This window comes from Setaria viridis, chromosome 2 (assembly GCF_005286985.2).
Source record: "Setaria viridis chromosome 2, Setaria_viridis_v4.0, whole genome shotgun sequence".
NCBI classification, from domain to species: domain Eukaryota; kingdom Viridiplantae; phylum Streptophyta; class Magnoliopsida; order Poales; family Poaceae; genus Setaria; species Setaria viridis.
The window spans coordinates 42,246,867-42,272,165 of NC_048264.2; the positions used below are offsets into that span (position 1 = coordinate 42,246,867).

The 25,299-nt window shown below is 50.0% G+C and overlaps 4 protein-coding genes across 4 annotated transcripts; 1 reads left to right on the forward strand and 3 right to left on the reverse strand.

Moving 5' to 3' along the window:
- Positions 1–269: 269 nt before the first annotated feature.
- LOC117843719 (calcium-dependent protein kinase 20) lies at positions 270–4,051 on the reverse strand. Its single transcript, XM_034724398.2, has 8 exons — positions 3,166–4,051; positions 2,730–2,853; positions 2,422–2,565; positions 1,991–2,143; positions 1,720–1,835; positions 1,469–1,636; positions 831–1,061; positions 270–696 (listed from the first exon to the last, which is right to left on the reverse strand). The coding sequence occupies exons 1-8, from the start codon at positions 3,703–3,705 to the stop codon at positions 544–546; spliced, it is 1,629 nt and encodes a 542-aa protein (XP_034580289.1). The 5' UTR covers positions 3,706–4,051; the 3' UTR covers positions 270–543.
- Positions 4,052–12,238: 8,187 nt separating this feature from the next.
- Positions 12,239–13,661, reverse strand: LOC117842007 (polygalacturonase inhibitor 1). Its single transcript, XM_034722340.2, has one exon. The coding sequence runs from the start codon at positions 13,554–13,556 to the stop codon at positions 12,558–12,560; it is 999 nt and encodes a 332-aa protein (XP_034578231.1). The 5' UTR covers positions 13,557–13,661; the 3' UTR covers positions 12,239–12,557.
- A 4,537-nt stretch (positions 13,662–18,198) lies between these two features.
- On the reverse strand, positions 18,199–19,730 carry LOC117842607 (uncharacterized). The gene is made up of 2 exons (XM_034723088.2): positions 19,406–19,730; positions 18,199–18,615 (listed from the first exon to the last, which is right to left on the reverse strand). The coding sequence occupies exons 1-2, from the start codon at positions 19,668–19,670 to the stop codon at positions 18,389–18,391; spliced, it is 492 nt and encodes a 163-aa protein (XP_034578979.1). The 5' UTR covers positions 19,671–19,730; the 3' UTR covers positions 18,199–18,388.
- Positions 19,731–19,898: 168 nt separating this feature from the next.
- On the forward strand, positions 19,899–25,167 carry LOC117844676 (uncharacterized). Its single transcript, XM_034725429.2, has 3 exons — positions 19,899–20,251; positions 21,196–21,545; positions 22,061–25,167. The coding sequence occupies exons 1-3, from the start codon at positions 20,041–20,043 to the stop codon at positions 24,899–24,901; spliced, it is 3,402 nt and encodes a 1,133-aa protein (XP_034581320.1). The 5' UTR covers positions 19,899–20,040; the 3' UTR covers positions 24,902–25,167.
- Positions 25,168–25,299: the final 132 nt, after the last annotated feature.

The window sequence follows — 25,299 nt, forward strand, 5'->3', positions numbered from 1 at the left end:
GGTCCAAACTCCAGAGTGAATCTCTGGCCAGATCCTCCTCCATATGGCATGGATGTCATCTACAATTCAACATCAAGGAACATTGGCATGGAAGACATGATCAACCAAAAGACTCTGGAGTGAAGCACCTTCGTAACTACAGTTGACCAGTAAATTGAATTCCTGATTCGAGGTTAAAACAGCTGTTATCGAGCACCGTATTTATGCATGAAGGTTATCAGGATGTTGGCACCAACAAGATGAATGACAAACAAATGGATCCACACGAGTTGTGAAATGCGTACAACCTCCTAAATTTTTTCCTCTTTCTCTTGTACAGTACACTTTGCCTAAGGCGTGGAAATCCGTGAGGCATGGATCATACAATCTAAAATACAATTAAAGCATCAGCAATCCCCTACCGCTTCAAGTAACCAACGAGCGAAGAATAGAACCCAATAGAACACCGGAGCAAACAGAAGAAAACAGTTGTCAACAAACAACCAGAAAAATCTACACAGGGTTTTCATCTGGAATTCACAACTTGCCTACTGGTGTTATCGGCTACCGGGTACTTGTCATCTGCAATGATCCGTCCTTTTGCAGCTTTAGGCTCAGGCTGGTGAACCGCTCTCTCGAATACTGTCTCGAGGCTTTCCTCCAGTCCGTTCCAGCCTTCATCATCGTTGCAAACTCATCGTAGCTTATCTTGCCATCCTGAAGAACAAGATAACGGTTGGATATTCAGTATCATAATGTTCAGTCTATTTATCAAAACACCAAATGATATAAACTAGAAATGAGAAAGAAACTAGCATCCATTTTCAACTAGTTGATCAAGAAGTACAAACCTTATCAGTGTCTACATCACGGATAATGGCATTGATAACCTCCTCATGATTTTGTCCCAGGTCATCAGCTAATGACTCGCGGAGTTCATCGATTTCAATATACCCACTCTCGTTCCGGTCAAAGTATGCAAATGCCTTATGCAGATGCTCATCATTGCCAATCTTTCTTAGGTGGACAGATAATGTAACAAATTCTCCATAATCCAAGGATCCATTTCCATCAGCATCCGCCTGGCATAATATGAACAAACAGTAAATACAAAAGGCCCAACACAAATCCATGACAGAATGCGTATTGCTCAATTAAAACAGAAAAAAGATCAAGCAACAATATTGAACACATTGGAGCAATTATGGACTGTTCAGTAATTTGTACACATTCAATACTAAAGGATCTTTTATAGTGTCGGAAAAAACAACACCATTTGTCCTCTTATCAATATTTTTTTTGGAACTTTCAGGGTTCTTCTAAAGGGTGGTGGTATCACCTTTGAATTTCGACATAACACATAATAATTATGAACAAGGTTGATAAAATACTATTCGAAGACTCCGGTAAAATATGTTCAGCAGGAAGAGGGAGTTTATCTAAGGTGCAAATTAAGTTTCCACGGTGAAGGAAAAGAATGTCTACTTACAGCTTCCATTAGTATTTGGACATCTGCATCAGGCATTTGGTGACCAAACTTATGCAGACCAAGCTTCAGTTCATCAAAATTAAGCATTTGATCCTTGTTGAGATCCATCTTTTCAAACATGTCCTTTATGTCAGCAGCCTCTTCTACCGAAAGATGCTCAGCTATGACCTGAATCAAAACATGTGATGAAGTTCAGAATAAGTATGAGAATGAAAGGGAATTATTTGATGTCAAGTCAGAGTGAAATATACCCTAAGGGCATGCTTCTTGAACTTGTTCATCACAGAGAACTGTTGAAGTCTGGCCTTAACAGTTTCACCCAAATTAACATTTGGAGCCTTCTTAATATTCTGTAACCATGGGTGATCTGGAGGAAAATACAATTTTATCAGACAAATGTAAAGGGGAGAGCGCTAATGAAATCATAGAGCAATTTAAGATGGAAACATTTTCTAGTCGTTTTAACATTGAACAAAAGGAATAAAACACAATATAGTCATCTAGTGCGAGAATCATTATTACCGAGCACTTGCTGAGCTGTTAATCGTCGTTTTGGATCTGGATTGAGCATTCCCCTAACAAGATCTTTTGCGTTATCTGAGACCCTTGGCCATGGGTCTCTTTTAAAATCAATGGCAGAACGGATAATTGCTTGAGCAACACCCTGTTCAGTTTCTGCATTACAACATGGAGACGCAAAATGTTAGGGACATTTACCACATGATTAAGATGTAATGTTCATCTACAACAGCCCCCTCACCCTATCAGCCTATCACCCATGCCCAAAGTAAAGATAAAAAAATAAAAGTGTCAGTTTACAATATGCCATATAGAGTATTTTAACTTATAAGATAATAGAAGGTGTTCCCCATTTATAATTATCTACAATTTAAACTTTCAACATATATAGACATGTCACTGTCACCATCCCTCATTTCAGGTGCAAAACTAACCTGCCCAGAATGGAGGGACGCCGCAAAGAAGAATGTAAAGAATCACTCCTGCACTCCAAACATCAACTTCTGGGCCGTAGTTTCTCTTTAGTACCTCTGGAGCCATGTAATAAGGACTTCCGACAATCTCAGTGAACCGTTCGCCTATACAAATCCAAAACCAGCACAGCAAAATACGAAATGTAAGCAGGCAGCAAAAGAGATAAGACAGACCACCACACTCCAGTGATCGTATTGTCAACAAGATGACATCATCAATAATGACTGATGAAGCACAATGACAGACAGAAGATGGAAGTAAACTGTACCTGGAGTGAAAAATACAGACAGGCCAAAATCAATGGCTTTAAGGGCTGCTGTTTCTTTCTTGTTTGCAAACAAGAAATTCTCTGGTTTGAGATCCCTGTGCATCACTCCATGCTTATGGCACATCTGACATTGTACAGGACACAATGGATGCACAAGTTAGTTCATTGTATGGATTAAGGCAGTAGGGAACAACAGATTGACGACAGAAGAAGTGAAATTGCAAACAATCTAATCACCAAGTTGATTAGCAAGAGTCAACACAATTAAACATTTGCTACATGACCTACTGAATCAAAGTATTGACAAGGTTATCATACGAGTGATAGCAAACTGACCCCACAAACATAACGAGAGTAACGGAAGCACATGACCACATCCATGTGTAATTGCCGTTCAACAGTAATGATTCTACTATGAACTGAGCCAAAATCTCACCTGCACGACCTCGACGATGGTGCGCGTGACCAAGGCGGCGGCGCGCTCCGTGTAGTGCCCCCGAGCCACGATCCGGTCGAAGAGCTCCCCGCCCTCGCAGAGCTCCATGACGAGGTGCACGGCATTGTCGTCCTCGTACGTGTCCCTGAGCGTGACGACGTTGGGGTGCTTGGGGAGGTGGCGCATGATCTCCACCTCCCGGCGCACGTCCTCGATGTCGACGGGGGTGCGGAGCTTCTTCTTGGAGATGGACTTGCAGGCCAGCGCCTCCCCGGAGTCGCGGTCCGTGCAGAGGTAGGTGACCCCGAACTCGCCGCGCCCGAGCTCCCCGCCCAGCTCGTACCGCGCCGCGATTTCCCGCCCCGTGGGCTCCCGCAGCACCGCCAGCCGCGGCGCGCCGCCCGGCGGCGCCGAGCGGTTGTACTCGATCGAGAAGGGGTTCGGCTTCTTGCCCTTCTTCTGCTTCGGCTCCTTGGGCTTCTTGCCGCCGCCGCCGCCGTCGGCGGCGGCTCCCCCCGGCGTCATGCAGCAGTTGCCCATCCCCCGCCGCCGCGAAGATCCGACTGCCCCGGGGTAGCCGAATCAAAGAACCGCACGGGCCGCGGAGATCTGCAAGGTAGAGGGAGGGAGATAGAGAAAGCGGCCGAGAAACGAACAGCGCGTGCGCGTTTGGTGTGCGGCGTTGTAGGGAGCGAAGGCGGCGAGCGAGGCGAGGGGTTAAATCGCGGGGAGGGATTCGGTGTAGACGGGGTCAGCGGTGGCGGCGCCTGGCCCCGGGTGGGAACCCGCCAGTGGTAAAGCCAAGCCCAGCGACGCGGCCGCGGAGGAGGAGAAGAGGAAGGTGGAAGGGGAGACGAGGGGGCAGCGAGCCAGCGAGGAGGTGGTCAAACACGACCTCCCTCACGCCTTTTCTTTCCCTCTCCTCTCGATTTCTTTTTCTTCTTCCCTCCCGTCCTCTTTTCTCCTCTCGCTTTCATCTTATCTCGTTCATAAATTTTTCAATCTCAGTTTAAACTTCGAAATCTCTTATAATTTGCCTCTTTTTTCCGCCGCGTGCTTTTATTTATGGGGAGGGAGACTTTGGGCGAAAGTTTTCAAGTGGAGTGAAGAGGACTGAACGAAAAGCGGGTTAGGTGGGGGATTTAAAATGACATTCGTGCAAATCTTGGCCGCCTAATCATAGTGGACAGGTCGACGTTTTGATGGTTGTTGCTACAATGGTTAAGCGGCGAGCGGATTTTCTGGTTCTAAGTGGGGGAGTGCTTTGGTGTTCAAACATGTGGAGTAATCGCAAAACCTGTCTGTTGAGCATCTTTTTAAAATGTTATTAAATACGACCATGCATGCATGGAAAGCTTCTTCCCTTGATTCCAGTCGCCCTCCAAAGCAAAAAGATAGGTGGAGACCAGCTACTTTAATCGTGCAATAAGAAATTCTCGGCAAGGACTTGCTTAGAACGCAGTGGGATTTTTTTCCTCCTAATATCTCTTGGAAGCTTCTATTATGTAGATAAGTAGGGCTTTGAGAACGGAGATGTTTGATATGAGTAAAACCCTAAGAAACGGGCACTTTTGAATCTGAAAAATCTACAGAATTACAATGTGCCTTTAAGAGGGTAGATAATCCAATATGTTTATGAAATATTAGCTTGATTCTTTGATTGGGCAGCAAAATCCCATATATCTCCTAAAATCCAAGTTCCCATTATTTGCATTGCACTTGTCTTTTTTTTTTTCTAACCTTACGTTCCAAGTTGCCCTAAACTCCTTTCCATCCATCACACACCATAATTCCATTCACTTTGAGTAAATCGCAACTTAATCGCGCAGGTACCCCTATCTATCAAGGCAACCGTTCGCGCGGCCATAACGCGACTTGATTACCGCCACCGCGGCAGCGATTACACCCGACCTGCCCCCCGTTCCTCTCCTGTTCATCAGCTCCCACTGCATTTTCCCCCATCTCTCCTGTAGTCTAGTCCTGTTCATCAGCCCTCCGTTTTGCTGTGAATCTTTTGCAGCCCGTCGGTCACCCGCTCAGGGGCGGAGCTAAAATGACCTTCACCTTGTTTAGTTGCCCAACTTTAAACAACCAAAATTACTGTAGCAACGCTGTAGCGTTTCGTTTGTATTTGTGAATTATTGTCCAAATATTGACTAATTAGGCTCAAAAGATTCGTCTCGCAAAGTACAACAAAACTGTGCAATTAGTTTTTGATTTCGTTTACATTCAGTACTCCATACATGTAATGCAAGTTTGATGTGATGGGGAATCTTCTTTTTGCATAGTGCCAAAGTTGGGATTTTGAAGTGACTAAATATGACCTTAGAAGAACAATTTTTCGAGAATTATAGTACGTATATATGACTCTAGTATAGTATGGATAACGAAGCTATTCTAGAAAATTGGTGTAGCACAGATTAAAAGCATAAGTTGCAAAAGGGATCACATTACATGGCACCCGTGACCTACCAGATCGATGGTGGCGATATTTTTGTGGCAATTGTATCTAATGGCGTGTTCAGCGATGAATACACTGAAGTGCTACCTGCTACTGCAGCAAGCAAGTGTGATCGGCCAATCAGAATTAGGGATTAAAAACCAAACGACGCAATTTGATCCGTAGAGGCTCCAAGGTTCAGTTAAAAAAAGAACTGCCGCTAACCTTGCGAGGGGCCATGCCCCTGCTGGCCCCCCCTTGGCTCCGCCCCTGCACCCGCTGCAGGGCTCGCGCACGCGCGCGGGACCAGAGGGCACGAGTGAGTCGCCGTCTCGCCGATCAGTCGATCACAGGTCGGCGTCGACGGGAACCGGGCATTGATGTCCCCGCGTCGCGTCCCGCGCTGCCCGGACCCTGCGAGCGGGACTCCTGCAGTACTGCTGCCGCGGCGTAAAAGCGCCCCTGCCCTGGCGCGGTGTGCCGATGGAGCGCGGGAACCAGGGAAAGGGACGCGACCGGCCGGCCGTTCACACCTCGCCGTCCTTCTCTGGGCGACGCCCGCCCGTGGGCCGACGCGTCAGCGTGACACGCACGCACGCCGGCCGCGCCGTGAAGTCGCGGCGCGCGTCTGCGTCACCGCTCACATGTTTTTGCTGCCGCCTCGCTCTCGTGGCGCAATGGCATGGCAACGAAGAAACGTGCGTGTGTTGTGGCGACCTGCCTACCCGTGTGCCCACGGCCGCCGCCCGTGCAGCTGATCGACGACAGAGCACGAATCTGTGTGGCTGTTTACGTCGCGGACTCCCGAGCAATTAGGAAACATGTCTGTCCAGGGAATCAAAACAAACGGGCCTAATAATTCATAATTGGATAATGGACATGCATCAGGATCATGCTGCTGTTGCCGCAGCAGGTCCGCGCCCACTGCCCTGCCGGAAACCAGTCCACGGCGCGGCCGAAGACTGGAGGAAGCGGATGAGAGAGGGTGTTGGTCTGTGGTCAGCCAGGGAGGGTGGTGGTGGTGATTTGGACGGCCAGTGAGAACATGATTGGCGACGCTCGTAGCGCCTGCCCTAATCAGACCCCACCGATGGTAACAGTCATGTGCTGCGGAGCGCGTTGTTAAAAATGAGAAAGGAACAAAGTAAGCAGACGAGAAGAAGAAGAAGTCGTCGCGGGTCTTGGCATCCAGAACCGTCAAACTACACGGTTCATCGGAGGCGCACTATAGAAGAATAGTATTGTTTGGTGTAGTAGTCGCCGGCGGTTGCCGGGTCGCGGGTCAAAAGGCTCGCCGCGGAAGGGTGGTGCCGTGCGTCCTACCAGACAGCGGACACGCGCTAGCAGCCGAAGCAACATGAAATGAGCACGTTGGGGAATTCCGTAGTTGCAGCAGCGTGTTTGAAACAGAAACTTGCAGCTGGTAGAGAGAGAGCTGCTGAGAAGAATCTCACACTGCACTGAATCACGAAAGCCTGTTCGTTTTAGCTTATTGAGCCGGCTTATCAGCCACCAAACAATGTTTTCCTCTCACAACAAATTAGCCGTTTCAGCTTTTCAGCTGGCTTATAAGCTGAAGCGAACATACCCGAAATAGTTGCAAAGATGAATGGGCCAAATACACACTGCACTGAATCAGATCAAAAGACGGCCATTTGAGGTTGACAGGTGGGCTAAATTGCCCAGAGGGCTGCCATGTAACGGGCCATAGCCCATAGTATATCAAGCTCGAACGAGGCCGATTCATACGTATGTGGTGAGACAGACATAAATAGGGGGGGAATGGAGGAAGCATTCGGCTCTAGTCTATATCCGACCCAAAACTTATTGCGTGACGGGCCGACGCTCCTAGTTTACGAGATCCGACCCAGTCCGCCGCCGGGTGGGTTATGGAAAAGCCCGTTACATAGGAATTGTCACGCCGGATGGACGACGCACGTACGAGGTCGACAAAAACCACCTGTTGCCTGGCCTATTCGGTTCGGTTTGTTCGGTGGTGCAAAATTTCGGTGTTCCAAAATCCAAAACCGATCGGTGTCTCGCAAAACTAAAAACCGACGATTTCGGTGTCGGTATTTTCGGTTCGGTGGATGGTTTTTACCGAGGTACACCGAAGTTCATCCCTTCCTCTCAATCCTCACTGATCTTCACGATTCCCAACGGAAGCGAACGAAGAAGGAAATCTTACTCGCATACGCGGGGCGCCGCCACTCCGCCGGGCTTCCCGAGCGCCATCGTTTTGCTGTGCTGCCGAGCACCTAGCGCAACTGCTCCGCCAGACTGCCGCTCGCCGAGCGCCGTGCGTCGTCGCGGATTCGCCGGATCCTGAAGCCGGGAGGTCGGCCTTTGCTGCGGACGGGGCATGCGTCCGCCGGCGTCGTTGCCAGGCCTGAGCGCCGCGCCGCCGGTGCGTGGTTCGAGCGGATAAGGCAACGAGCGGTAGAGAGAGAGAGGGACGATGGGCGGAGCACTGAGCAGCTGCCTGCCTGCCTTTAGCCTGCTCGTGTATTTTTGCTTGCGGGCTTTTGCCTTTGGGCCGGGATGTTTGATTGGGTGAAGTGGATGACGGCCTAATAACTGAGGAAAAAATGGGATGCTCGGTTCCTCGGTGTTTCAGTGCAGTCGGACGTGAAAACCGAAGCCGACGCCGATCGCCGATGTTCCTGAAAACTGAACCGACGCCGAACCGACCGTCTTTTTTTTAAAAAGATTCTCGCAAATGGAACCATTTCAAAATCTGAACCCTTAGCTTGGCGCTATCCACGCTGACGCCAAGCTTACACATCTCGACGCGCTAGCACCAAGGTCCATACGCAGCTGCTGACACGGATGCCGACGTGGCGTGGGGCGCCAAGCCCTCTCCTCGGAATAATTATACTTATTTCGTTCGAAAAGCCAAGAGGTATGGGGTAAATTGCTCGGCACCGAGCTTGGCGCCAAGATCCACGGCACCAAGGCTTGACACCATTATGGATGGCGCCAAGCCCCCACCACATCGGCATCCGCGTCAGCTGCTGCGCGTGGACCTTGGCGCCAGGATAGCTGGCATCGAGACGTGTAAGTTTAGTGTCAACGTGGATGGCGCCAAGCTAACCAGATTTTGAAATGGTTCCGCCAGGGGCGTATTTGTGAGAATCTTTCAAAAAAAGGTAAAAAAAAAAGACGGCCGAACCGAACTACCGAAAAGCCGACACTTCAGTTCAGTTTCGGGGTTCGGTAAAACAATGCGCCTGACCCATAGACTCAGGGCCGGCTTTTTAAGGGTCTTGGGTAAGGAAGAAGATAGGACCCGTTGAACTAATTTTATATCTATATCTCCTTATATATCTATACATATATAATATTAAAGAGAGAATGTTTCTTTCAACCGTCAACCGTCATGAACATTTTGCAAATAAGCCCCTCAAGTTTCGTGAAATCAACCCGCAGACCCATCTCCCGCCGGCTTCTCTTCTACACCCAGGCGAGACAAGAAGGAGGGTGGCGGCGGAGGTGGCGGAGCAACGTGAGGGGCGAGGTTGGTGGCCGCCGGCGGTGAGGGAGAGGCACGACCTAGGATCGAGGGGAGAGACGAGCTCCAGCAAGGCTGCTCGCGCTAGTGAGGAGGGCCTGGGATCGATTCCCGACCGCTTCGCGCGCCGCTAGCACAGCACGCCCCCGGATCCACCCGTAGCAAGCTCCCCACGCCGCCAGCTCCGCCCGCGGCCGGCTCCTCGAATCCCCCGCACCGCGCCCTGCTCCCCACATCTCCCGCGTGCGCCCTATCGCCGTAGTGCTCCACCGCCCTGACCTACCTTTGCAGACGGCAACGGCAACACCAACGACAATACAACATCCCGGAGCGCCACCGTTGACCCAGTCAATCGCCCTATGCCTCACCTCACCACCGTCCTTATCCCAAATGGTTGAGGCGTCCCATATGGGAAATCACTCGCGGAGCTGCCATCAGCACAACACCCCACCTGCAAAGCTGCTGCTGCGCTCGATTCCTCACTTTCTTTTACTAGAACCGAAGTTGCTGCTCTCCGCTACACTACGATTTCTTTCTACGAATCAATTAGTTGTTGTTGCTGCTATGGATTTCATACACAATGAAAGAAGGTAACAGAGAGAGGATGCGGTGGACAAAGAGAGAGAAGATACGGTGGAGAAGATAAGAAACTTGTGGTGGGGGAGAAAGAGAATGGCCCACCGGTATTCTTGTTGTTTAGGTTGAAAAGAAAATGTTAGATCCATAATAATTAGATTTGAAAATAATTAGATTCGAAAATAAATTGAAGACAAATCATTTATTTATTTATTTTCAAGAAAACTATTTATCATTTGTTAACCCATAGCAACGTACAGGTATTGTGCTAGTCAAAACTAAAGTATATAGTACAAATAATTAAATTACTTTGCAATATATGTATAGCTCGTTAAACATAATAACAATGTAAAAAAACTAAAAATAATAACCATTATGATTACCTCAAATAAAAATATAATGCTTCAGTGCTTCGTAAAAAATCGTATTTTGGCCATTTCTTGATGTAAAATCTTTAAGAACAGTATCAAGATTAATGTCGTCCAAAACATCCTTCTCAATGCTGCACATAGCCAAGCCATTCAATCTTCTTGTAACATAGTTGATCTCAAATAATTTTTCAATAATTTCAAGTTGGAGAAACTTCTTTCGGCTGATGCTACTGTAACTGGAATAGTTAAGAGAATCCGATATGCAATTGAGACATTCGGGTAGCAATCTGCAGGTTTAAAAAATTGAAGAATCTCAGGTGCTGACATCAATTCTTCTAGCAAAGATACTTGCAACACTTTTAATGCTTCTTAGGCAACATCTATCATATTCAAATAAATACAGTGAATTAGAAATTTTAACCCTAGCACAATCGGTATCAAGAAACCCTAGCAATGAACAAATTTTAACCCGCAAGAGTAAAACAACCTCACCTTGGAACCCTAGACTGAACGGCCCCGGAAGACGGCGTCGCGAGGCGATGTCGGTGGCGATGGCGACTGTCCACGGCGATGGGGGCGGCGATGGAGGACGGTGTTGGGATGATGATGGACCAAGGCGGCAGTCGATGGATGACGGCACCGGGGGCGTCGATGGAGGATGCCGTCGGGGCGGCGATGGATCACGGCTTCGACGTGGCGATTGGGGATGGTGTCGGGTGGTGACATCGGAGAGGATGGAAGCGAGAACGATCGAAGGGCTTAGGATCGTCAGGGGTTTCCGAGGGATGGACGTGGGCATGGTGGGACTTCCTTTTCGATCATAGGATGTTCGGGATGCCGCCATCGCCTCTCACACGCACGGATGGACGCCTCTCACGTGCTATATGGTCTTGGGCCCCCAGCTCTATGGGTCCTGGGCGGTCGCACTGCAAAGAGCCGGCACTGCATAGACTGCGCGAGAAAAGGGCTCAAACAAATACACAAGAAAGATTCGTGTAAGGTTCGTGCATCCTGCATTCACTCATGGTGCTGTACTGCTGTGCAGTGCGGTGTCTCCGGTCTCCCGATCGCGGATAGGGTCCCTCCGCCGCTCCAATGGCGTCCCCTGCCCTCATGAGCACGACAGTGCATGCGCTCTGCCGCTCTGGACGCTGGTCTTGCGCCATTCAATTCGTCTCCTCCGGCCTTCCGGTCTCTCCCATTCCCATCTCTGCAGTCTTGTTTTTAGTCCGCTGCTGCCCCCCTGGACCACTCTCACCGAAGAAGAGTGAAGAAGAGCCCTCATCAATTCATCATCATTCATTTGCCTAGTGCCATAGAATCAGCAGCAACGGATAGCCATGGGTGAAATTTGAAAAGGTGGAGCTGGTAAAAGAAAACAGGAGCAGGATTGAAATGAGTTGCCGTTGTCGCTCCTCGCTGGCTCGAGTCGCTGCTGCTAGTCTGGCTAGCCTTTGCCTTGCTGCGCGCAACGGTCTGCCTACGAAGAAATGAAACACTCAAACACGCTCGCTTTCGCAATTCAAATCGCGAGCAGTACGCTACTGGTTTGGAACCCATACAACAGGTCAACAGCTAGGTTTTTTACCGTTGGGAACAGGCCAGGTACGCCGTACGTCTTGCCATCTTTACTGCGAGCACCAAGGCGCACGTTAAAGTACTCAGCTGCTGCAACTGCCTGACCCGTTTGGTTCTTGTTGCTTATTTTTAGCACCTGTCACATCAAATGTCTAAACACTAATTAAGAGTATTAAATATAGACCATTTATAAAACCCATTACACAGATGGAGGCTAAACGGCGAGAGGAATCTATTAAGCCTAATTAGTCCATGATTTGACAATGTGCTGCTGCAGTAAACATTTACTGATGATGGATTAATTAGGCTTAATAGATTTGTCTCGCCATTTAACCTCCATTTGTGCAATTAGTTTTATAATTAACTCATATTTAATGATTCTAATTAACCTTCGAATATTCGATGTGACACGAACTGAACTTTTAACTCGAAGAACCAAACGCCCGAGAATACCGACGAGGTCATGCTCGAATGTACAAGTTGGACACCGTGCACAGGGCATCGGGCAGCACAGAGGACTCGATCGATTTCACCGACCACAGTGTCAAACAATGTAGTGTATTTTTTGTTTTTAGAGGAAAAAAAAGGCAATCATAATTACCATTTAGTAACATTCCTTTGATACATTAGGCCGATCGGATCCATACCAAATACACGGTACATAACACGCTCCAGTACAGTACAATACACGTACACAGCTGTCGTTTTCGTACGTACACGCTTTAACAGCTCAAGGTCACAGCCGCGCGCATCGGTATTACCGCCACGCAGCACCTCTTTGTCTATAGCTAAACACCAAGCACCGTCGTGCTTTACCACGACCACCACGTACGGGACGCGAAGAGCACCGGCCAGCGAGCACACGGACGCCGAGGTAGACGGAGCCCCCCGCTCGATCCGGCGGCGGCGGGCGCGCTCACGACAGGTCCTGGCACCCGGCGAGCGGGGTCCCGTGGTGGCACTCGTTGTGCGCGTACGGTTTGCACCCGTGCTTGATCACGCCGTGACCCCTGGGGAGCGGCCCGCACAGGTTGTTGTAGCTGAGGTCCAGCTTCTGCAGCGTGGAGAGGCGCTCCAGCGACGCCGGCACGGTGCCCCGGATGCGGTTGTGGGAGAGGTCCAGGTACGTGAGCTCCGGCGGGAACACCAGCTTGCTGAGGTCGAAGTCGAGGTAGTTCCACGACAGGTCCACCTTGCCGATGGGCCGGCCGGGGACGAAGAGGTGGGAGGGGTCGCCGGTGAGCTTGTTGTGGGAGAGGTCCACGGTGTTGATCTCGTCCTGCGCGTCGTCGCGCGGGATCGGCCCGCTCAGCTGGTTGTAGGACAGGATCAGCGACCGGAACTGCCCCTGCACGAGCCCCGCCGGGATGGGGCCCGTCAGCTGGTTGTGCCGGAGGTCCAGCGACCGGAGGTTGGGCAGGTCGGCGAACGCCGCCGGGATGCCGCCGCACAGCTTGTTGTTGGAGAGGTCCACCGAGTCGAGGCTGCGGAGCCGCGCCAGGGCCTCAGGGATGGGGCCCGATACGTTGGTGTGGGAGATGGTGAGGAACTGCAGGTTGGAGAGCGCGGTGAGGCAGGGCGGGATGGTGCCCGTGAGCCCCGGCAGGCGGAACAGGGACAGCGACATGAGCGCCGACAGCCCGCCCACCGCGGACGGGATCTGGCCGTGCACATCGTCGGCGCCGTCGATGAAGACGTTGTTCACGCGCCCGGCGTCGTCGCACCGGAGGTGGTCCCACGCGCAGCAGTTGGGCGACGACGGGCTCCACGACGACAGCGTCGCCGGGTTGCCCAGCGCCGCCTTCACGCTCAGCAGCGCGTGCAGGTCGCTCGGCGCGCAGGACCGTGCCGGCGTCGTCGCGGCCGCCGCCACGAGCAGGAAGACAACGAGGAAGGATGAGGCGGTGCACGCCATCCTGCTCCTATTCCTGTTGGTGGCTCTCTCAGGCTCAGCTCGTGCGCTGCTGGGAGCTCGCGCTGGCTCTCGAGAGTGTGGGAAGAGTGCGGAAGTGAGGCGCACCCGAGGCTGCTATAAAAAGGGCGCGGGCGTGACGGCATAAACGCTTTCTTTTTTCCTCGGCACCTCGCCCCGGCTTTGTTTTCTGACCACCCACCACCGGACCGGGGCGTGCGCGGACACCGAGGGCGCCAGCCGTGTGCATCGCGAGCACCACCGTGGCATTGGTCCTCGCTGAAACCCTGACTGAAACCGGACAAAGCGCACCCTTCCCGGAGGGTTAACTGGCCGGGCCGCGACGCCGGGAGGGAAGGATCCGAGTGGGTTCGGGGCTCGCCGGCGTCGCGGCCTCGCGCGAGCGATTGGTGCGTCCATGATTAGCATGTGGGAGCTGCGCCTTTCGTCCGCTGCGTTCTCCGGCGTGGGCATTATTGGGTGGCCGTGTGGCACGGTAGTAACTCGCGTACATGTGCTTGGCGATCTCCGAGAACCGAGAGATGGCCGTCGCCTAGCTAGCACCTGCCCTGGATTCGCTTGTCCTAGTTATGCTTAGCAGGAGGCAGATTAATGGAGACAATTGAGGGATGCACTGTTTTCTTGGGATTGTTTGTTTAGTTCGTTATCGGTCAACACGAGAGCATTTGGACCTATTTAACCCAGAGAACATTTATGAAGATTTATACACACTCTCCCCAGTGTGCAAGGACAGCATTTGCATGGGAGGGTGAATAGCCCGCACGTACTCTTTCACGAGAGATGCCCGGATACAGTGTGGAGGACGCGTCAGCTCGGCGACGTTGCATTCTCGGTGCATGCATGCACTGTGAGAGTGAGACTGTGATCAACAGGTCCACCCGGGCCTGCTGCAAGGCTGCAACGCATGGTCAGGCAAACACGGCCACCTCGTGCCGCCACGTACCCACAAAGACGAACGTTTTGTGCCGTCAGAACCGCCCACGCATGCGGATCACTCTTACGATCTTATCTCTGAAAGTCCCTCTGTGATGTCTCGCAAGACAACAAAGCTCATCGGCCCCCTTTTCGCTGCTCGCCTTCGGCCTCGATATTACCTCGAGCTTTCATTTCCAGAGCGTTACACGTATTTCTTAATGCCTTGGCAGCACGGAGGCAGTCCCCCCATGTGACAACTAAATAATGGGGCATGGATAGATGGATGCGTCCGACAGGGTTCAGGCCGCACACGAGAGCGCATGTGGAGGAGAGAGAGGGAGGGAGCCTGAATCCTGATCGGGTAGTGGCGTTGGCGAAGCGAGAAAAGGGAAAGGATTCTTTCGGCCACCTTTGTGGGCTGGCCTGGCTTTGCTTGATGCTTGCGCTTGCGCTTGCGCTCCCGCCTGATCGCCCCCACCCAGCTGCGCACCACATGGCCTTGTGGCTGGAGATGCCCAACTTACCCTGCTAGTGCCCTGCGCTCTGATCACCCAGTTCGGCAAGCGTGCACGTTGCGGCAAGATGTGGCATTATGAGTTTATGACTGCCCAAGGGCTCAAGGGCACACAAGCGCAAGGGGCATCTACCGCTCCTGCGAACTGGAGGATAAGCTCGCAATCACTTTGCTGCTCCGGCTCTCAGTCACTTGAAAGCGTGGTTGCCGGTTGGGGTCCACCCATTCCTGTCGTAATCAGTGAGGCGGCACCTCCGTAAATGCCCAGTGATTGGTCTCATCAACCATAGTGTCCAAGTTGACACAAGCTCAAAAGCTCGCACCGGCCACGGCAGACGACACAGAACGACGATGCCGTAACACTGGCGTTCCGGCCGGTGGCGAGATCTGAATAACTGCAGAAGTATAGGATTCCACCGCGGTAGGTTAACCGGCTGACGCCTGGCAACTGGTTGGCAGGCACCCGTCACGTGCACGTCGGAAAAAATCTTACTTCTACAGTGTTGGCGGCACGATCGACAGCCGGCGAGGGCGAAAAGACAGAGATAATTCCGTATTTGAAAAAAAAGAATTACAGGTTCCTTTCTTCTTTTCTCGTAAGATCTTAAAAAAAATTTAATTCGCTATTTGACATCGAGTTCAACTTTTGTTCCTTGTATGACGCTCTGTTGGATTTTCCATCGAAGAACCGTTAACTACCCTGCGAAAAGATGATTTCGCCCCTGTGGACCCTACCACCCTTCTCCCGAGTAGATGAGCCCCGCCGCGGTGTCGAGGCAGAGAGATGAAACAACGTCGAAGTGCCGCATTCAGAGTGCCGCGTAGCGGCAGCACATCTCGACGTACTGTGGCGGGAGGAGGGAGCTTTTAAGAATGTCGTGGAGCCACAGGAGGGAGCCCATGCGGCGGTGTGTGGCGGCCGCGGGGCAACGGGAGGCCCACCTCCAAGCTCGCGGACTTCGGCTGCGCCATGGTGATGGGTTCCGCGCGTCCGTGCACCGGGTTGGGTGGCCAAGGAGATGGCCGGCGAAGACAAGCGTATGCTGCAGAGGAGGGAGAAAGGGAGGAGAGGAGGAAGAAGGGTGGTGGGTCTAGAGGGGCAAAATCATCTTTTCGCGGGGTATTTAACGATTTCTGGATGAAAAATCCAACGGAGTGTTATAAAGTTGTAAAAAATTTTATCGGTCAAAAAAGAAATCAGTAATTTTTCTGGTGTCAAATAGGAATGGTCTCGAAGAGATACTTGCAACAGACAACAGGGGCCGGGCCTGGGGCACGGACACGTCATCGCCATCGCCGATCGCCCACCCCGTGCGATTCGCAGGTCCCCCCGTGTCATGATCCCGTGTATGGTGCTGGTGGCTCGGCCGCCGCAGGGGTAGGACAGGCCGGGCCGTGGCCAGTGGCCGGACGCCAGCCCGGCCGCATCCCCGCGCGGACGAATTATTACCGTCTGATTCGAGCCACGCAACGCACACATGCATGCATGCATCCTTGCCCGCGGATCCCGACAGCGTGGGAAACGTTTGATCGCTAGCGCGGGCAGTGCGATCCCGCCCGGCCCCCCCGGCCCCGGGAGGACGTATCGTGAGTTCGTGACAGCAACGGCGACCGCGACGTGTGATCCCCGGAACAAGTCGAGCGGATGGATCTGATCCTCCCCCGCGCGCGGCCGCCGGTGTGAGCGCGCCCGCCGCCGGCACTTTACCCCGAGACCCATCACGCGGGCGCATGGGGCTCGCGCGCGCCCGGCCGGCGGGGTCCGTCCGAGTCCGACGAAGCGAGGCGCAAGCGCATGGGCCGGCCGCCCGGGCGCGCCGATGACTGCCGACGAGCGTTCGGGGTTGTCCCCAGCGGGGGCCGGACACTTGTCCCGGCCCCGAACGGCCTCCCGATAAGGTGCATGGATCTGGGGGGCGACCGGCGACGCGACGCTCGCACATGACGAGGGGGCTCGCGAGACGCGGTGGGCTGTGCTTGCCTTCTTCGAGCTTCGAAATTAATGGGCGATGTGGACGTCGGTTTGGCTCCAGATCCGCTGCTAGAAGAACCACTAGCATGTAGGCATGTAGCGTGACGTCTCCGGTCACGCTTCCGATCTGCAGTCAACTGATTTTCCTCAGTGTCGCCGCACGCAGCTTCCGCGGAGCCGCCCGACGCTGAGCACGGACACGTACCCGTGCTGCCTAGATTTGGCTTAGCTAGCGGTACTTTTAACTGAAAAAACGAGCACGCGGCACATGCGATGCTGGTGGTTGGACAGACTGCAGGTCGCGCGCGGCGCCCGAGGGAGGAAGGGAGGACGATGAAGCATGTTCTTCGTTCGGCACTTCGGCTAGATTAGTCGGCATGTTACCAGATTCCGCTTTGAATAACAACCGATTGCTGACAGGCCAAAGAGGAGGGAGGGAATAAACAACGGGTGATCACGGGGTCGAGTGAACAAGGATTTAAAGAGGGGAAAAGGGTGCTATCGTCCGCAAAGGAAAAGTTAGCGTGAAGAACAAAGTTCTGTAGCCCCTCCAAGAAAACAAGTTTTGTTTCTGTAGCCATGTTGAAACAGAGTGTAGTACTGTTTATCGCCGAGGCAATACGTGACAAAACGATAGATACAGTATCTAGTACCTAAGGGCTAAGAGGCTAAGAGATAAAGAAAAGAAAATCATGGTCTTGTTTAATGAAAGCTGACTGAACGAGAAAGGTCCGTGTGTCTGGATCACAAAAAATGCAGACTAGCAAAGTCAGTCGGACAAATATTTAACGAGAAGGATGAAAGCCAAATCAAAGAAAGAGAGAGCGGGGAAAAAACCCTAATAAAAGCCAGAAACAGCAACTGATGCAAAAATTTAGTCAGGGTCATATTAGAAGACTAAGGTTGGGACCAGAGCACCGCTACCCCTCGCATTTGACCACCGTTGACACCACATTCATGTCGGTGTTTCTGGTGTCCCCCCCAGTGGACAGTGGTTACTGCAGAAGTTGCAATCATAAATTTTCCTGCAATTCTGCCGATTTAAAAATGGGAACTGCAGATCCATGCCCACTCTTGATCCGCTGATTAATCTAAGTGATAGATCACCTGCGTCTGGTTTTGTTGGATCAAGGATGCTGATTCTCAGAAATGGCGTGGTGGATCCACATGCAGGCTTGCAGTTGAAAGAAGAAAATGGAGGTGCATACAAGACACGGCAGAGCTCCCAGTCAACATGTGTCAATTTTTTTGGTCTTCTGCAGTGTTGCACAGGAGAGTTCATTTGAGATAGTAACTACGAAGCTAGAGTGAGGTGATACAATTAAACATTCCAATTCCATTCCACTTCATCTTCAAAAAAAAAAATCCATTCCACTTGGGAAACATATAATAGAACTGTATCCTGTGCAGAAGCTACTCGAATTGCCGATCTGCTGGATTTACCAGAGGAACTCTCTGAATTCTTACGGGTTGATCGACGCCATCGACAGAAGGTTTGATGTACAAATTGAACATGACGTTGGTGAATATCGTGAGGATAACAAGTGCCAGTGTCGAGAATGCCACATATGTTGGAGAGAATTCCGGCAGTTCATCAGTTGACCCCCGGCCTGTTATCATGTCTCGGTCCAAGTAAAGGTCTGCTTCAAGTAAACAAACAGTGAGATATACCATAGTGTTATCAGATGATGTGGATTGCGAAACGAGTTGAGTGAGCAAGAACTGGGATTGAAACTCTTTTCGTGGCAAATACGCTCTCACTGGATCTCATAAGAAAATTGAACTGGCTTCAAAACAAGAGAGCTGTGAGCACTCGTAGTGAAGTGCAGATGACTGAAAATCAGTATTTCTTGGCTGAAGAATGCTAAAGAGTTAAAAAGAACGCCTTATAATTAATTCTTTTAAACTTTGAATAGGCATTATGAGGAGTTTAGAACACAAGTGAAAGGTGCTTCTATACAAACATTCGCACGCATGTAGCACTGCTGCACTACTAGAACTGGGATGAGTTGTACAATGTACTGGATACTGAGTACTGAATCATCTATCAAAGTTAGGTAAGGCTCGTATGACCTTTCACAAAATTCAGGGTACTTTCAAGTTTCAACCAAAGCTTTAGCAGTACAGAGGACTGGTCCATCTCTTCCGAATTACTGAATGGTGTAGGCGGTTCAACACTTCTGTACGAACAAGATATCCTCGAACCTCATGCATTGTAACTTCACAAAATTAATCTTATCGTTTCAGTGAATACAGATTAGTGTAAACAAACGTTAGCATCAAATTTTGGCCGTGACGAAGATCTTGGTCTGCATATCTATGCTAATGATTGATTCAACCGAATTCTCCAACTACAAACTACGATCAGGAAACCGGACACGTACTAACACTGGACATGAGCAAAGCAGGGTCAGCAGAGGCTGGAATTACCTGGAGGAGGAGGTGGCATCGGTGGCCGCATCTTGGGCTCGACCAGCCCCTCCAGCAGCGCGTCGAGCTCCGCCAACCGCCGCCGCGCCTCCTCCGGCGTCTCGCCCGGCGCCGCCGACTCCTCGCCCCCCTTCCCCGACGACGAGAAGCTGACTACCTTGCGACACGTCCTCCCCCTCCGCTCACGCAAGGACCGGGGAAGAACCGCCAAGAACCCGCCTCCTCCGACGGCGCTCGTGGCGAGCGGGTGGACTGGCAGCTGCATCGTTGCTACTTGCCGCCAGAGGCCACCCCGGAAGGAAGGTCAGCAGCGGACCTGCGTGCGGTGGACCGAGCGCGCGGGTGTGGATAACGATTTGGACGAAGTTAATGGGCCAAACGAGCTGTCAGGCTTCATGGCCCATGTTCACGGGCCTAATCATAGGCCTAGTACAGAAAACAATTAACCACATGGGCCCATGAAACGAGATCCAGAGTCCGTCGGTCCTCACCAGCAGATTCGCGTGTAGTGAAAGCTAGATCGCTCGACGGAATCCGGAAGCCACCGAGGCGAGCGGCGAGCTCACGCACCGGCACAACACCGGCGTTGCCGACTTGACCACGGACCACCACCACCCAACGCGTGGAAGTGCGAGATGGCGGCGTCGGGATCGGGAGGCAACGGCCCCGGCGGGCGGCCCTGGACGGCGACAAGCACGTGGGCGCCGGCCCCCGACGGCGGGGTCGTGGAGGACGCCATCTCGTTCGAGACCTCCGACGAAGACGCCGAGGACTCCCCCGCGGGCGTCTTACTCTCCCGCCCGCTGCCCGATGGGGACGGGAACGCCCCTCCCTGCGAGATCACTGGTGAGTCCTCGCTTTGCCTTCGACAGGACTAGTACTAGCTTAGCTTAGTTCAAAATTTTTGCGAGATTTTGTTGTGAATTGCTGTGTTTGCGCTAGTCGGATCGTTGATCGGATGCGTATGCGTGCGATGTTGGGAATTGCCGTGTTGCTACTTGCGTTGGACAGCGTCTGAGCGTGTAAAACCCTAGAGTTGGCGGGCACTAGCTAAACTGAACTGGCCATCGTCGTTCAGGTTCTGCAGTTCTATTGCTGTGATTCTATTGGACTGGAAGTATTATAAATGCTTTGGTGCTCCTTTGTTAATTTTACGCACTGTTTTGACTAGTAAACTATAATGAGATGTCGACATGCCCAAACCCTGCTCGTAATGTAAATCAAAAGTTGATGTGTGATCACTGTGTGAGATATAAAGGTCCATTTTGTTCACCTAGATGTTTAAGCAACTGAGTCGGTCACTCATTGTTTAGCCAATTTGTCAGAAAAAACGGTTGATTACTCAACTAATCGGCCAAATGGTCATTTAGGCGAATAGGGCAGGCAGCTGTGCAGCGTTTGCATTCCCTGTAATTGGCCTAAATGGCAGGTGAACAATGCCATTTTCTGTTGGAGGAGTGACCTTGGTGTGCTTCTTAATCGGTCCATGATCATAGCAACTGTAACTGGTAGTTTTGGATTTCTACTCTACTTCATCATGGAATGCCCATCTAACACTGATTATGGTGACATGCCCAATTCCACTTTGAGAGCGTACCTGATATTGTCATCTTCTATTGAACCGTTGAATTTCCATGGAAGCCTTTAATAATAGTGTGAAATTTGTTGACGGTTGCATCTCATTCTGTGTGCATATTTGTAGTTGGTTTCCATTTTTCATCATGTACCTATCATGGATAAATTTCAAGTCATTTTGTTATGCGCAAGACTAATTCAAGGATGTTATTCAGTTAGTTTCAGGGGAAAGTATGAGATTCACTGGGTATATGTGCGAAGCACAGCTCGGATTTACGAACTATACCATTCTACTGACGCAAAGGGTACCAGCAAGGATTATCTATGCACTGTCCGTTGTGGACTTGCTGCTAAAGAACCACAGCCCTGTGGTGAAGAAAGTATGTCTCAGGGGAGTGGCGGTGCTCCAACCAGTGACAAGCGTGAACACGAGACCAAAAGTGTAAGCAGTAGTAGTGATGAAGACAGTTGGGTTGATGTCAAAATTCCAGAATCTCCTATGGGAAATAACACGCCAGAAGCTCAAGAAAGGAATACAATCAGAATCTGCCAAGAAAATACTCTGGTAATTCCTTTTTTGTTCTTCACAACAAAATTTTGTATAGTATTCAGACCATATTTCTGCTGGGTGTGGTTTCAAACTGCAACATTCTCACTAGCTGGGCGCCTGCACCTTTTTGCGACGTAGACCTGTCGAATCATTCCAGTCCCCAACAGGCAACAGCATGTAGAGATTTGAATGCACGTTGTAGATTTCCCGAACTGAGAGATATCAAATGTTAGTTATATATTAAATGAAAGGAGGCGGCGGTGGGTGATAACTATTGGAAATACATGAGATTTGGTTGCAGTGATTACCAGAGAAAATCATATAACTAGATATGTTCTTGTATGAATTTGTCGGATAAGATAATCTTTGCTAGGAGGTAATTTAGAGTTCTTTCCCAAGGTTTTATGTTTTTTCAGCGGAAATATTATAGAGAAGTGGTAGTGACGAGCAGCAGGACTTGCAAAGTTACAACCAGCTGAGCCTTATAAGGTAGTAAAGTCTAATATTTTTATTTTCTATGTGTAATGCAGGCACACTATGAAGCAACTGCTGAGATGACTGATGTGAGCCCATGTGTGTCTCTTACTATTCGTCTTCTGTCACTTCAGTCAAAGACATCAGTGCACATTGAGGAGATCTGCATATTTGCTGATCCTGTTGAGTCCACTAATGATAATTCAGTAACAGGTCCTGGGAACATGGGTGGCAGTTCTTTGCTGGCTATGCTTGTTCCTGGACTTATGCAAATGCCGAAATCAAGGAATTTGAAAATTGATGACAGCTATTTTTCTGATGGATCAAGGACTCAACTTACCCAAGATCGTGCAATGAAAGAGAGCAACCCATCTGTAAAGATTATGCAGGAAACAGGGCTAAGTAGCACAGATAATTATAAGCCATCAGGGATAGAAAGTGGAATAAATTCTGCAGACAGTGGAATAGTATCTAATGAAAAAAGGAACCAAGGTGACTTGCAGTTGAAGGACCATTCTCTTCCATTGCCTGTACAAACAACAGAAAGTACACAGGTGCCATCAGTGAAGGACCAGCGAGCATCAGACGCAGATCATCTTGTTAATCCCTTTGCAAATGAAAAATTTACTCCTCACAATCATAATCTTGAGAGAAAGATGGATATTCTGCTCACTAAGGTTGAGAAGATGGAATTATACTGCTCTAGGTTTGAGGACAGCATGATAAAGCCCCTCAGTAGCATTGATGCAAGGCTTCAGCGACTGGAGGAACAGTTTAGTTCATTCTCTGTGGAGATACAGTCTTTGCGAGGTTCTTCTGCAGTTAGGTCAGCATCAGATAGTATGTCTAATACGACTAACTCACAGGAGGAAGCACATGATTACGCTAATGATAGAACTCCTGCTCCTATAACTGACAGGAAGCCAGGTTTAGCTGTCAGGGCGCCAGATTTTTCTTCAGATGATTCCTGTTGTTATAATGTCACTAGTGAAAACCAGTTTGATTTTCGTGGGCCTAATGTGGTGCCAAGGCTACTTGTGAAGGTCCCTGATTTTATTGCTCAACCTGGTGGAAACCTTCATGACGGGCCTTCCTCACCTGTCTCTGTCTATTGTGCTCCATCTTCTGAAAAGGAGCGTAAGATTTCCCCAGGTTTAGTTGTCAAGGTTCCTGAATTCCCAGATGATGATGATGATGACGACAAAGTGGAGGAAGAGAAAGAAGCAGAAGTTGGTGATCATGATGATTTTAATGCACAATATGATGATACTCTGAGCAAAAGCATTGGTGACAACACCAAGAGCAAAAAACCTGTATCTATCAATGGTGCATTGGCTTCCGCATTGGAGGCGTTACTCACTTCCACCAAAGGAACATCATCTTCAACACCTGTTGTTTGCACAGCCAGTGATTTAAGTGCTGAAAATACTAATGATTCCGTGAGTTGTTCCCTTTCTCCTGAAAAAATGGACGAGATGTCCGCTAAAGATCGTTCAGCCGACCAATATCTGGGTACATCTGGTAATGCAAATTTGGTTGGTACCTTCAGATCTTCTCAGGAAATAAACGTAACTCCACATACTTCTCTCTCAAAGGAAATGTTGGATGGCAAGGTTCAGATAAACGAACAGAACGATAACCTTAATGAAGAAAAGGTGCCATTTGTTGCAAACTCAGAATTATTGGATATCCCTTCACAGCCTGATAGAGTTTTGCAATCTATTGATAATGGAAGTCAGGTAGATGGACAGGATAATTGTCCTAGTTTTGACACGATGCCATATGCCATAAGCACTGGACCTTTGGTACCTCCTCAGCCTCCTACAGTTTTTGAAGCTGTGGATAATGGAGTTCAAGTGAATGAAAATAGACCTGCCATATCATTAGCAGAGTTTCTTGCAGCAAGGAATGCTAGCTCCGGTAAGAATGTTACTTCTGAGGTATGCAGTGGTAATGATGGCGCTAAAAAACTGTCTTTTGAGAGAACATCAGCTGATAAAAACTCGAAAAATATCAGTCAACTTCTAGTGAAGAAAGCACTTGAGGTTGATGCGGACGAGGGGAAACATTTTTCTAGTGTATCCATTGGGGCAAACTTTGCCGGGTCAAGCAGTGTACCTCCTGGAAATGCTGCTAGTGGGCACAATATCATTACAAAAGAAGATGTCTCAGATAAGTCCTGTGGCCTGAAGAATGCAGAGAGTGGCTTTAGGCTCTCAGTTGGGATGGACTCCATATTTTCTCAGTACCATGCTACAGATTCCAAGAAAGATTGGATTGAGAACAGCAGCTCCGTCTGGAGCCCAGATGATAGCTTTTCAAAACCAAATGTTATGCATTCCTGGTCAGATTTTAGTAGTATGGAGTCGTTTAGTGGAGCACCTGCCAAAGGACCTGTTGTTTCCGCGAATGCCACATCAGGAAATTACGTTGAGGATCTTGAAGACAATGGAGATCGTCCTACCGCAACACGGATTTCTGGGGAAGAGATACAAAAGGTTTGTGACTTGCTCTATGAGTTTAAGGATGACATGTTGGGCATGACCTCCATGGCGAAGGGTACATGTAAGAGCAGCCCGTCCCTTGAAGTCTTACTTGCTGAATCATCTGATTCTGAAGCACAAATTTCTGATCCGGAGTACATTGACAATGGTGCTGGCATTGGTTCAGCTCGATTGTTCCGTACATTCTCATCTTCAGATGACGATGCTTCTACTGGGAACGAGCCTTTAGTTGATGTTGCTGACCTGACCACACCATCCGAGCCATATGCTTCTGCCAAGCCTCTGGTTGATTTGGCTGATCTGACAAACCCTTCTGGGACAGATGCTTCTGCTGTGAATGAGCTTTCGGCTGATGTGGTTGATCTGCCAACGCCTTCAGAGACATGCTTATGATGTGAACAATGAGCCTTTGTTCAGTGTGGATATCTGCCAAAACCTCTGGAGTTTTCTGGTGGGAGCAGTAGTGGAGGAGAACATCCTGACAGTCTTATATAGGCCTATCAACACTGATCTACTTGTCAAAGTTGCTTAGTTGGGGTGTCCTGTACAGCGGCCATCGTTTCCGTCTAAGTTGACACAGTAGTTTTGTACATAAATAATTTCCATGCCTGCAACAATTTACTAAATACTTATGATACTAAGCAGAGTACCTTTGATTTTGGGTTGCTGTACCTGCTGTTGGAGTAACTATATACCATTGACCGTTCATTTTAAGCACAGGGCAGGCCATTGCAGGAAAAAAATACGCAGTTGCAGACAAGGTATGGCATAATTTCACTGCGTAATTTCAT

Coding starts and splice junctions, on each gene's coding strand:
- LOC117842007 (XM_034722340.2), bottom strand. CDS start 13,556: ATGGCGTGCACCGCCTCATCCTTCCTCGTTGTCTTCCTGCTCGTGGCG.
- LOC117842607 (XM_034723088.2), bottom strand. CDS start 19,670: ATGCAGCTGCCAGTCCACCCGCTCGCCACGAGCGCCGTCGGAGGAGGC. Junction 18,616..19,405: donor GATGCCACCTCCTCCTCCAG/GTAATTCCAGCC, acceptor TACTTGAAGCAG/ACCTTTACTTGGACCGAGAC.
- LOC117843719 (XM_034724398.2), bottom strand. CDS start 3,705: ATGGGCAACTGCTGCATGACGCCGGGGGGAGCCGCCGCCGACGGCGGC. Junction 1,637..1,719: donor TCAAGAAGCATGCCCTTAGG/GTATATTTCACT, acceptor GTTTTGATTCAG/GTCATAGCTGAGCATCTTTC. Junction 1,062..1,468: donor TCCAAATACTAATGGAAGCT/GTAAGTAGACAT, acceptor ATATTATGCCAG/GCGGATGCTGATGGAAATGG.
- LOC117844676 (XM_034725429.2), top strand. CDS start 20,041: ATGGCGGCGTCGGGATCGGGAGGCAACGGCCCCGGCGGGCGGCCCTGG. Junction 20,252..21,195: donor CCCTCCCTGCGAGATCACTG/GTGAGTCCTCGC, acceptor GATGTTATTCAG/TTAGTTTCAGGGGAAAGTAT. Junction 21,546..22,060: donor TCTGCCAAGAAAATACTCTG/GTAATTCCTTTT, acceptor TGTGTAATGCAG/GCACACTATGAAGCAACTGC.